The sequence below is a fragment of the Charadrius vociferus genome, unplaced genomic scaffold (assembly GCF_000708025.1).
Source record: "Charadrius vociferus isolate BGI_N301 unplaced genomic scaffold, ASM70802v2 scaffold320, whole genome shotgun sequence".
Lineage (NCBI taxonomy): Eukaryota > Metazoa > Chordata > Aves > Charadriiformes > Charadriidae > Charadrius > Charadrius vociferus.
Genome location: NW_009646501.1, coordinates 1,171,331 through 1,184,146, shown reverse-complemented (window position 1 = coordinate 1,184,146; position 12,816 = coordinate 1,171,331). Strand labels below are relative to the sequence as shown.

The following is a 12,816-nucleotide window of genomic DNA, read 5'->3' as shown; positions in this document are numbered from 1 at the left end:
GCACGCCCTGCTCTCTGATTAGCTGAAGCTTTTGATACTGGTACCACCACAAGGCATTCGATGGCTGTTTTGGGGTTATAGGCCCGCAGCTTCACAAAACCACAATCAATTACGAATGAAATGCCGTGAATTGTGATGGAGGTCTCAGCAATGTTGGTGGCTACTATCACCTACAGATACAGACACAAAGAGAATACTGTGAACTCCCCAATCTCAAATATGCTATCAAACCCCATCAGTGCACCAGGAATCCCATACAAGCTGCTTGAAAGGTGTCAGATATGACAGTTCCAGTGAACACGCTCCAGAGTACAAAAGGATACAGTACCTGCAGCAGAAAGAGCTTGTCAGCTTGAAATAAGCCCAGTTTTTAAAGTTTCACAGTCACTTTCTTATTCAAATTTATTCTCTCTTCATAAAAGTAAAAGAACTTGGCAGTGTTTGCAGAGAAAAACATTAACTGACTGTACATCAAATGTTCTTATGTAGTGAACTAAAAGTATTTTCTTTCTGCTTCTCAGTTATATTGAGCTGCTACTTTTAACACTGGAACGGGGCAGGGGATAGCAGAGGAACAGAGCTGATTCCACATTCAGTATTCCTGAAGAGATATACTTACATACATGTCCTAAAATATTAAAAAAATAATTGTTCCCAGATGACAAAGAGAAATTTAATCCTTATTTCATTTGAAATTAAAAAAGTAAATCTTGGAAGTTAATTGACTAATGTCACATCCTTCAGAGAAAAGAAGTATTTATACTCAACATTCTCCAATACCAGATGAACAATTTTACTTGTTAGACTCCAGCAGGCACAAGAATTATAACAGGTCACCCCTGTGTAATTCTGTCAGCTTATCTCAGCCCCGACACAGGCTCTGCTTAAGCAGAAAGCACTAATCATGACCAATTATATAGTTCTGTGACATTAAATATCCAAACAAGACTTGCAGAATCATAGAATCAGAGAGTCATAGAGTGGTTTAGGTTGGAAGGGACCTTGGAGATCATCGAGTTCCAACCCCCCTGCCATGGGCAGGGACACCTCCCACCAGCCCAGGTTGCTCAAAGCCCTATCCAGCCTGGCCTTGAACACCTCCAGGGGTGGAGATCTACATGGATGTAGATGGAGATCTACAACCTCTCTGGGCCGCCTGTTCCAGTGCCTTACTGCCCTCAGAGTGAAAAAATTCTTCCTAATATTTAATCTAAATCTACCCTCTTCCAGTTCAAAGCCATTCCCCCTCGTCCTATCACTACACACCCTCATTAAAAGTCTTTCCCCAGCTCTCCTATAGGCCTCCTTTAAGTACTGGAAGGCCACAATAAGGTCTCCCTGGAGCCTTCTCTTCTCCAGGCTGAACACCCCCAACTCTCTCAGCCTGTCCTCCCAGCAGAGGTGCTCCAGCCCTCGGATCATCCTCGTGGCCCTCCTCTGGACCCGCTCCAACAGGTCCATGTTCTTCTTACGTTGTAAGAAGCTGTACCACCGCCTCATTTGCCCCACATGTCTCTAAGTCGCGGCTGGGGCAGACAAGCCCAAAAAGTCAAAACAAAGCTTTTTTCTACTAAAACCACGCAAGCGTTAATTTGTTTCTTAGGTGAAAATACAGCACTTGCCCACTCTGTCACTAATTTTTCCATTACTGGTGGAAAACAGCCATAGACACTTAGACCACAAATAGAAATAAAACCAGGCAAAAGCAGAGGACTTCAGAGTGTAAGAAGCTGCAGCTGGACATAGACAAATAGAAGGCTGTGTGAAGACTCTTAAAAACTAGTAAGTTGATGAGGTAGACAGAAGAGTTAGAACTGACACGTCTAGGACTGATCAAAGATGCAAAGGGAAGCCAGAGAACATGTTCTTGGTTCACCATTTGAAAACTGACAGTGTTAGGAGAGGCAGAATGTCTCCCTCAGTAAGTGTTTGCAATAGTCTTATGATGTGAATGCAATATATACAGTCTGTGTGATGCAGACACCCTTCTGGGTGGTAGGAATTGAGACATAGGCAACAGTCTTTACCTTCCTGACACTGTGGGAAACTCTCTCAAACACTTTCATTTGCTCAGGAGACGGCAGCCCAGCATACATGGGGAGAACACGGAGGTGTTTTTTCATTCCAGTGCGAGAAAGGGCCCGAGCCTGTTCTATGAGCATAGAAACAACAGTCTCCACTTCCTCCTAGAGCCAGAGCAAGACAGGGGGCTGAATGAGAGAGGTTTCACTTTAATTTCACATAACTGTCACCTCAATACAAAAAACGCACCAAAATAATCCAAATATAATTTTAGTTGTCCACACTCCAGAATCGTTTGACTAGCTCCCTCAATTTTGTAATATTCTTACATAAATTGCTATACATAACAAGTATGTATGTAAACACTTATGTTCATTGTTTTTCGAGAAAAATATCACAAATACATGAGAAAAATCACAAGGGATGGACTGAACAAAGTTCACAAGGAAGCAGGCATATTTTTCTATGTATCTCAACTTGTGAGAGCAAAATGGGAGGCCAATCTATTTTGACTGTAGAATGCTGTGGGTCTTGATCAGGAACAACACAGTAACAGTATTAACACTTATTGCTCAACTTCACGTTTAATCTCAGAGATCAACTGTGGCATCTCACTGTCAAAAAACAGACAACAAAATGTTCAGACATCGCCTTGTCAGATACCCAATTCGCTCTTTCAAAGTCAAATCAATAATGGGGACGAAGAATTTATTCTGAAAATATGCAAGATGTTATTGAAGCTCTTCAAGGTAGCTCCTCACTGCGAAAATTATAAGCTACCTCCCATTTACTCTTCTTGGCTATGAAGTGAGCTGACAGGCATAAATAGAGCAGAAGAAACTAGTAAATTTTTATCTCACAGCAATTTGTTTTTCTGTCAAAGACTTCAGATGTTAAGCTTAACAAATGTAAATTCCATTTGCCTTAACTATTAGTGATGACTCACTGTCAACCTCGTAGGTGTGACTAGCACCAAAACCCACATACTGCTCCACTTATTAACAAGGATGAAAGCATATAGCATTGAATGAGAAAAACTATCATCCATCACCAGCTTTGATAAATCCAAACCATAATTACACTTTCTAAAAGTCTTTTGGACTGGCCTCATTCTGCTCCCATCAACGCAGAAATATTTGTCATCGTTACTGAGATTAAAGTAAGCACAGCTAAGAAAAGCAGGAGACTGAGGTGGCTTCACAAAGCCACAATACAACACTGTAAAGGAAAAAAAATGCTTATGTCTATACCTGGCCAGTTAAAAATGCCAGTATATCCCCATCATTCTCCATCTGGTGAATTTTCATGGCAGTTTCCACAGTTGATTTTATATAGTCTGGAACAGGACTACAGGGAGAGAAAACAGCAGAGACGTTAGCAGAAAAATAAGTACAGAGTCCTCACTTCCATAAGGAACAAACAGAGAGCTAACTTTTGGATGCTATATATCAGCTATACTACATTTAGTTCATGATGCATCCTTGGGAATCAGTTTTCAGCAATGAATTTGTTTCCTTTACGCTACAGTAAGCTTAAAAACATGTCTGCTGCTATAAGCAATATCCAAATGTTTCCCAAATTGAATGCTACACCTCCTTAGCATTGGTCTGGGAATTTCTGAGCTCCAACTCAGACAAACTGATACCACAGTTGCGCACTCTCCCAGTCACCACTGACGAGATCAAACAGGAACACACCTCTGTATGTAAAAGATGTCCACTGGAAATGTTCTCCCCTCAACAGTAAGGATCACACTGGTATCTTTGCTGGGGTCACCGGTATCGTTTTGATTGAAGAAATCCCTGAATTTCTACATTAAAATAAAAACAAATACTTTCACTTTGCTACTTTAAAGAATCAAAGGAAAAACCTAAAGACATGAAAAAGTTACATTACTACTACTTGGATGTTTTCTTCATACATTTGATAGTTCCAATTTAAAAAATTTAAAGTTTGATTTTATTGCCTTCTACTCTGTCTAGGGTTCAGGCATTAAGCACAAATACACTGTCCTGCATGTTTATTACTTTGAGAAGCAAAGATTGAAGAGAGGTAATAAAATTAATTAGATCAGCTGATACAGTTGGAAAAAGCAGATATATGAACTTCTTATTGGATCTATAACAGTAGCAAAGTCAAAGCTAAGAAGAACTTAGAAATGACTGGTCCTAAAAGTTTTGGGTAGGAATTGCATACACTCATTCATTTTTGGACGAGTAAGTAAATTTTACAGCTCTTACTGAACACCAAAATCTCCCTTTGTAAAAGCAGTTAGCCTGATTATGCAAGTTTTTGATTTACATGTTGCAAGACACCTTCATAAATTTAGATTTATTGCCATGAAGTATTTTAAATACATAATAGTAAAATAATGAACATTAAGAACCCAAATAATCCACCTCAACTTTTCTGAACATTATAGAGATACCACAAACTTTCTGTATTTAAACAAATGTTTATATCGTCATGCTAATCATTTTGTTCCTATTAACTTATTTTTACATTAACTGAAAACTATTTGAAACGTCTGATTTCTGGCAGTTAAAATTTTGCAAAGGCAAAGTATTGTGATGTTATCTAATATAACGTACAGAATACACAGTAGTGGAAGTATGACCATCAGCATACTATCAAGATTTATGATGTATGATATTTGTCACTACAGGAAATCTCAGTACACCTACATCTTCAGTGCTACACACAAGCTCTCACCACCACATCTCACAAACAACACAGTGGAGTTAAGAAAAGCACACAGAAAAGCAATGAACATGATAAAGGAGATGGAGTCACTGCCTTATGAGGAGACTGAAAAGGCTGGGGCTCTGCTTGGGGAGCAGAAGGTTGAGAAGACATACAGCTGAGGTTTACAGATAAAGTAAAGGCAAAACTGGTTTTCTTTGTTGTTTCGTCTTTTTTTAATAAAAAATCCCACACTTCTAGAACTAGGAGGTCTTTGATGAAATTCGCATGTTTAAAAGAAATTAAATATAGTACTTCATTATATAGCAGGTAGCAAACTTCCGAAAATTGCTCTCACATCATGTCCTGGAGATTTACAGCTTCCTCAAGTGGATTCAAAGACAAATTAACAAACAGCAGGTCCATAAACACATACTAGAAGGAAACAGGAGGAATGTACTGTCTATTATCTCTATTACAACCTTTGCAGATGCTGAAGCAGCTCAAAGGGAATGGACCACAGCAGGCGGACAGGCTCCTGTGCTCTCCCTAAACAGTATCTCCTATTGCTGCTGCTGCTACAGACAGAACACTGGGCTGGATGAAATGCTGCTCTCATCTAGGAGAGCTTTTCTTCTGTTTCTACTCAAGATTAAATTAATGATGTTTTCAGTAAGTTACATAAGTTTCCACAGGCCACAAGTCAATCAGGAAACTAGCAAGATCTCACTGAAATTAAATCCACTCACTTATCACTTATTTGTTACTGGTCTGTGGTTGCCTCAAATTATTGCTATCAGCAAAATAGAGCTAAACCAATGTCTCTTACTAGACTAGATTAAGCCGAGAGAACATCTTTGTACACAATAGCCACAAGAGGAAAAAAGGCACAAATATATGCAAAGCAGATTCATATTTAAATTCACTTCCAAAAAAGTTTGCTAATACAAAATGAAAACCAAACACAGCAATCTGACTAGAACAGATTTTTTTCTGGCACTCCTTCCTCTCTTCACCACTCAAACAGCAGTCCTGCTTCACAAGAAGCAAGCAGCACAGAGGACAGGCTGTATATAAATAGAAGTGGAGCTGCCACTTCAGGTCACTTCATTTCAAACCAAATCTGTGAGCTATACCTCTGCATCCAAGGTGGCTGAAGCCACAATCAGTCGAAGATCCCCACGCTTCTTTTGAACCTAGGAGAGAGACCAAGAACATCCAGAGTAAAAACTATTTTCTGACATACAAGGCTAGAACCAAGTTTTAGAGCATCTAACCAGTAACTTCCCTTTAAAAATACTTTGATACCACAAGGCAGCTGATGAACTGAAGCACCCATATCACCCCATAGATCTAACAACCTGATGACTGTTTGGAGTTTTATATATTCATTATAAGGGCATTCAGTCTGCAATCGTTACAGCTTATTCTTAATTTCTGGTGGGAGTCAGAGCTTTTGTAGGTTGAAAGTCAACAACAACCCCCTATCAGATCACTTCACATGATCAGCGGCAGCAGAATGAACACTACCTTTTTGCTAATATCATCTAAGGAGAAATTTCAGCATCGGTGGGAGGAAATAGAGGAACCCAAGTGTCAGATATCTAAAGTGAATAGTTGGGTATGTACAATAGGCTGTAGGACAAATGAGGAACTAGAAATCACTATCTCTCAAATGGGTTCACTAATCGGCCATCAGGATCAGAAGTTTAACAAAAAGCATGAAAATGAAAACAGTTACAGAGAATGGTAAAAAACAACCACCAACCTTTTTTAGTAAGCCAATGGCAATATCTGTATAAAGAGTCCTTTCATGGGCTTCGTCCAGCATGAGGACACTGCGAATGAAGCAGAAGGATAAGATTTCAGAAATGGTTTGACTGACACTAGAATCGGTGTCTTCCTGTCTTCTAGAAATATCATTATTTTAAAACTGCCACTGGACTATTACTATTTACATCCACTTAGAAAACTGTGGAAGTTAAAAAAAAGCACAGTGACGAAGTAGGGACAAAAACGTAGATAACACCACGTCATACATACTGTATTCAGGCTGGCTTTTGTAAAGGGGTGGAAGAAAAAAGGTTTGTCTTTACTGTACTGCATAGGTTTTCTGCACACCAGAATAGCCTGCATTTGTTGTTGATTTTTTTTTTCTTTGATTAGCATCAGAAAGAAAAAATGAATTTAAAACTAGTAAATTAAATGATTCAGACTCCATGAGGCCCATTTAACTTTTATTCCAAAACCACAGCGCCAAATCCTGATGAGTTCAGTGTTGCAATGATCAACTAATTTTCTAACAGTCTCTACAACATAAAGAAGTCAAAACTCCTAAAATAATTTTCACATCTTTTGGTATTTAATTCACAATAACCACACCTTAGTCTAAAAAAAATGCAGTTGTTTACCAAATTACACTTCAGCAAGCATTCATTCCATGTTTCCTTACCTGTATCTTGTTAATAAGGGATCAGCCATCATCTCCCTCACCAGCATACCATCAGTTAGAAACTAAAAGTGAATGCAAAGAAAAATGTAAAAAAAAAAAAAACCAAACCACCCTATCAGGTAGTCTTGATAACCGATTTGATTTTTAAAGGTTTTTGCCTGAATTTTTCCTTGCCTTTAATTTTCTAATGATCTATTAAACTGATCAATTTTCAGCTACCGAAGCCAAACAGGTATTTCTGAGTGCTAACCCAGAGATAAGCAGAGTGATTGCTTTTTAATCAGTAATGAATTCTTTAAAATTAGTTATTATTTTATTGGGAAAAAAAAAACCAAAAAAAACCCGATTGGCAGCACTGGAACATTGCAATAGAAGTTTATTCTCTCTTGCCTGTAACATGGCTAAATCTGCTCTGCCAGTAACATCCTGTGTGTCAATCCAGTCTTGACCCTCCCAAAGTAGGCTACTGAATATCTATCACACACTTCTGACCAGAACACAAACCTTAACACTTCAACAGAACGTAACATTTTAATTTAATATTTTCTTCCTACTAGCCAGCGGAAACCCACCAGCTTTATGTAGCCATCAAAGAGCAGTTTGATCTGGGACTCCAACTGGGGCCTTGAACTGGGCAGTAACTGTCATGCAAGGTAAAAACCTTCAAAAGTCCAACCCCAAATGTTTAATCATCACACTCCAAAAAAAAAAAAAAAAGAAAAGATTACTTCAGCTGCATTTAATGAACAAACATGTCCATTTCTTTCACTTTAAAAGAGCTACTAGCTTCAGAAAAAGAAATAATCAAAAAGTAAATTGTCTCATTCATCATCATAGCTATTCCAGCATAACTAAAGCAAACTCTCGTCTGTACACAACACAAGCAACATTAATATTGCTCACATCACTAAAGAACAGCTGCAAAGCTTGCTATTTAATCCACATCAAATTACTCTCAGCCTACTCATGTTTTATCTGCGCTTTTAATCAAAAACTATTTTTAGGGTGATGAGGGTACTTTAGCTGTGATTCACTGCAGCCTTTCACTATGACTTTGAGTGACGTATCAGGTCACACTAGCACTGTACTAAGATCTGGCCATAACTACCTTGAAAATCTCCTTTAGTTTTAAAACGGTAGCTGCCAGACTAGCAGAATAGAACACGTAATCGTTTTATTAAGGTTTGGACAGCCACAGCCATTTCAAGCACAGATTTGGGGTACCCACCTGGAAAACTGAAATGCTATTTATTTACTGACATCCACAAGGTTCTCATTAATTTTGCAAAAGTACTTGAAGAGTTTCAGCTAACCCTTTCAGAGTAACTACATACTGTTCATGGTTCACCTTAATTCTGGTAGCCTGAGGATCTGTGCAATCGTCAAACCGAATACAATATCCAACTTCATGACCCAACACTGCACCTCTTTCATCCGCAACTCGGCCTGCAACCTGAGAAAAGAGATTCTTATAAGCAAGAGGCAGCTCACAGCACACTTCTTCGTTGTATCACTATTTTGTCCACAGAGAATTGGCATCAAAGCAGGATCAGATCTAGTGCTTCCAAAGAATTAATTTTTCTTGTTTCAAACACAAAATTCTGTTCAACATAACAGAACATACTGAACATATAAGCAGCAAGTACTTTTAAAATGTTTTAGTGTAGCTTAAAAAATCTGTTTCACACTGCTTCTACACAGGCATGCTATGAAGGTACCTTTCTGTGATAAGTACTCTTAACAGACCTACAAAGGCAGGCACACAACCAGCCACAACGCTGAGGAAGGACCATCTACCAGCAATTTAAGAACACAGTTGGCATGCAAAAAGGGAAAGAACGTGGAAGCCTACCTCCATGGTTTTCATCTTTTTTTTTTATATTTTTTTTTTTTTTTTTAAATAAAGATGCTACATTATTTTTCATAATACAGAATCCTCTATGCAGAAAACAGAACTGGCCGATTAACTAAAGAAGCAACAATCTTTGGAACAGTATTACCCTGGGCCAGTTTTAAACCAATTAAAACCAAGACTTTAGCTAAAAGTCTTGAGTTATTCAGACTTATTCTACAGAATATTAGGTATTATCAGGCCACAGCTTCAGCAAGCTACAAAGATATTTAATAGCTAAAGACACAATAAAACTCCACAATACATACATTAGACCTACTAGAATTTCAAGAGCAAGCTACTTTCAGTCATTTGAGTGACATTCTAAACCATACCGACACGCAGTGAATTCATGATTTCACTTGGAATCTTACCACTCCATCACTTTCAGCCCAAGCATTCAGGGTAACTGTCAGTTTGGGTAATGCAAGTAGTAGTTCAGGAATTTCTAAACTATGCCTTATGCTTCTGCTACTACCTATCTTTACTTCTGATAGCCCCCATACACTAGATGGGAAAGCAGATAAGCACATCTATTAAAATAAAAGATCACTTTCAGTTCAAGGCAAAGCAATAAATCATCAGCTATATCTTTAATCTCCCTGCAACAGCCATGCAGTCTGGGCAGTTGCAACAACATTCTCAATCAAAAATCCTGCTGTCTCTATACACTAAGCCCTAATTGAGCAATCTTTTTATTCTAGGGTTAAAAATGACATGAAAGGGAAAAAAGAAGTAAGTTTGTCATGAGAAATCATTGCAGTATACGCAACACCTCCTGTAGAACCGTGCACTGTCAGCTGCATGTCCTGTGAAGGAGAAAAGGGAGGACACTGCAGGCAGACTGCCTGCACAAGATGCGGATCACTGCTAGAAACTGTTTCCTTAACTATGTTGGATCTTGTCAAAACAGATGAAACAGCAAGTTGTACAGCTGTTCCGTCTACTACATTTTTTATCAGAGGCATACGCTGATTTGTTGCAGGTACAGTTTAATACATTATAAAGAACAGGCAAAACGAGGGTTACAAAATGGCACCTCAGTCTTCTGTACAAAAAGAATGCTGCAGCAGAAACTTCAGCCCACCAAGTCAGTGTTTGGCAGCAGTTATGCAGACAACGAGCGCTGGACGCTTTCTGTGCAGTCTGTTACCAGAGAGTAGAAGCTGTTGCCCTCAGCACTCCTTCTTCCTCTCAGAGTACACCTATCTGATGTTATGCATACTATGTGTATGAAAAGATTTCTCACAATAAAATTGTTTCTTCTTTTCCCTGACACTCTTACAAGGGGAAAACACAAAGAAAAACCCACAACACCACCACCATCCCACACACAGAAATAGATTCAAGAAAAGTAGGGATGAATTGCTAGAAAGAGGTACACAACCTCCTCTTTTTTCCACTGGCTATGTTACTATACACAGATTTACAGCTCTACTTTACTTGTGAAAGAAGTTAAGGGTCACACAAGCACAGCTGTAGTCCAGAGTCAATCACAGCTCCACCCTGCACAGCCCTAACTTCCATACACAGTTCTGCTGATACCATGCAATTTTATTTCAAAGCTTCTATATCTGCAATTCTGGACTTGGAATTTTTGGCAAGACCTACTAATCAGGTTGGATTCAGCATATAGTAGCAGGAACCCTGTGAGGAAGATAAGCAGAAACGTCTGTTCATTCAGGAGCTCATGCAGCTGTGATTCCTGCTATTCAGCAAAACCTGCTGATAAACTGGAGGTTATAATGACAACAAATGGGGAAATTTGGACACAGAGGAACTCACTGAAACAGCAGCAACCCGACGAGGCTGTGTCACTCCAACAACTCTTCCTTCAGCTGTCCAGCCAGCTTCTGCTAGGTACTGCAAACAAATACGGAGGATAAGAAACGAATTGTCATGCTGTGATTACAGCAAGGTGTTAGCTCTCTGCACGATGTGCTTTTTCCTGCTTCCAACACTAAGTGATGCAGGACCTTACGCAAATCGGTTACTGAGAGATTTTGTGCATTATTCTCACCATTAAAGCTAATATAGTACAATACCTACTTCCTAAGCACATAAGCTTTCAGAAAGCATCTAAGAGCAGTTCTTTGGGTCTCAAGTATTTTTGAACTACTTCATTTTTTTCTCTTCTTTCACTTTATAACCCCCTTAAGAAAAAAAGCTAAGCAGCACAAGTCCTGTGCTCCCACTGAAGCAGATGACACTCCTCACTAGTCTGCAATTTTCACATTAAAATCAAGAACTAACTTTTAAACGGTCTCAGACTTCTTTCATTCCTGTACCAAAAGAGAAAATTTTACAAAACCACACAAATATACAATATTCCAAAAATTACCAAGAGGAAAACTTGTAAGAAAAGTGTACTTTTTTTTCATTCTTAAAAACATATTCTCAACAAAATTTTAAACATTATTCTGATAGAGCAGCACAGTGACTACTATTTGTACCAGCATACACTTTTTTGTTGTGTATGCTCCTTTCCTGTAGAACCCCCTTAAGATATATTACAGATATTTTATATTACAGATATACCAGCTCCTGCTATCTAATACGAAGCCTTATAATTCTCTCCTTTTGGTCTTACAGATGAGCACAAGTGAATTCGATTCTCACAGTGCAGTTCTGGGTTGCTGGTTCAATGTTTCATGTAAAATCCCCCCATTCTACCAAGTTAAACAGACACTTACTTGTGGAATCTGCGTTGATTTCCCACAACCTGTTTCCCCAACAATCACCAGAGTTTGATAATTCTCCACTAGATAAAGTATGTGATTTCTTAGCTGAAAGAGAAGATGACATTTAAGTACCAAAAGCAGATATGTACAAAAATAATAATTAAAATGACAATATTTACATATCTAACAGACACAGTAAATTAATTTTACATGGAATTTGCTGCCAAAAACTAAACAGTTCTTTAAAATCTATAAAAGACACATACAACTTACAGTAAATAACGTAAATCTACAAAGCCTGTAAAACTGTCAGTCACAGCTGTCAAACAGAACAATCAATTCCAACAAATAAAGAGAGCAAGGCCATAAAATAATTATTTTATGTTGTAAAGTGACTCTACACTGCTCTTTCAAAAAGACACGAGAGCCAGACATCAGACAGATTTAATATACCAAAAAGAACTTCTGTACCTTAAAAACCGGCAGTTTTTGTCTTTGTTGTTCAATAGAAAGGGAAGCATAAGGATTATAGATGACAGTTATGCCACTACTCTCAGTAGGACTCTGTCTCTCCTCTGAGACACTGACACCAGGACCCTCCGTGCCTAGACGACATAGGTTAATTTTAATTAGAAGAATACAATTCTGCCTAGTGTATCAGAATACAACAAAATAAATATGTTCCTTACAGGAAGGATTCATGGGTAGCAGCATATACCAAAAGACTAACTTTTCTATGAAAATAATCAAAATATTAACTAACAGTAAACATGCAAAAATTCTTTCAAATGAAACATGTGTCTCCTGCTGGTTAAAAAAAAGAAACAAAAAAAACCCCAACATGAGTAAGTATTTGAATTTTTGAAACAAAATAAAGGAGGAAAAAAAGCACTTAGGAAAAACATACAGCAAGATCTTGGGAGCTTTCTTCTTTTCCTGTGCAACAGCTCAGATACATCTTCGATATCCTTCTCAGAATTATTTCCATGGATTTTAAACCAGCCAGTCAGACACGTAACAGAACTTCCCTTGACTAACATCAAACTGTATAAACATTCAACCTTGCCCGGTTATGCGATATGCCACTC

The 12,816-nt window shown here is 38.3% G+C and overlaps 1 protein-coding gene across 1 annotated transcript in view; it reads right to left on the bottom strand.

Annotated features, from left to right (window-relative positions):
* DHX35 (DEAH (Asp-Glu-Ala-His) box polypeptide 35) overlaps window positions 1–12,816 on the bottom strand; it is a 31,324-nt gene that overhangs the window by 16,732 nt on the left and 1,776 nt on the right. Inside the window, exons 2-12 of the mRNA XM_009883626.1 lie at window positions 12,200–12,333; window positions 11,741–11,833; window positions 10,833–10,910; window positions 8,505–8,609; window positions 7,157–7,218; window positions 6,473–6,542; window positions 5,841–5,900; window positions 3,720–3,832; window positions 3,273–3,369; window positions 2,028–2,186; window positions 5–170 (exon numbers count right to left, since the gene is read on the bottom strand). Coding sequence (XP_009881928.1) covers window positions 5–170; window positions 2,028–2,186; window positions 3,273–3,369; window positions 3,720–3,832; window positions 5,841–5,900; window positions 6,473–6,542; window positions 7,157–7,218; window positions 8,505–8,609; window positions 10,833–10,910; window positions 11,741–11,833; window positions 12,200–12,333 — 1,137 coding nt within the window. The remainder of the gene's footprint in view (window positions 1–4; window positions 171–2,027; window positions 2,187–3,272; window positions 3,370–3,719; window positions 3,833–5,840; window positions 5,901–6,472; window positions 6,543–7,156; window positions 7,219–8,504; window positions 8,610–10,832; window positions 10,911–11,740; window positions 11,834–12,199; window positions 12,334–12,816) is intronic.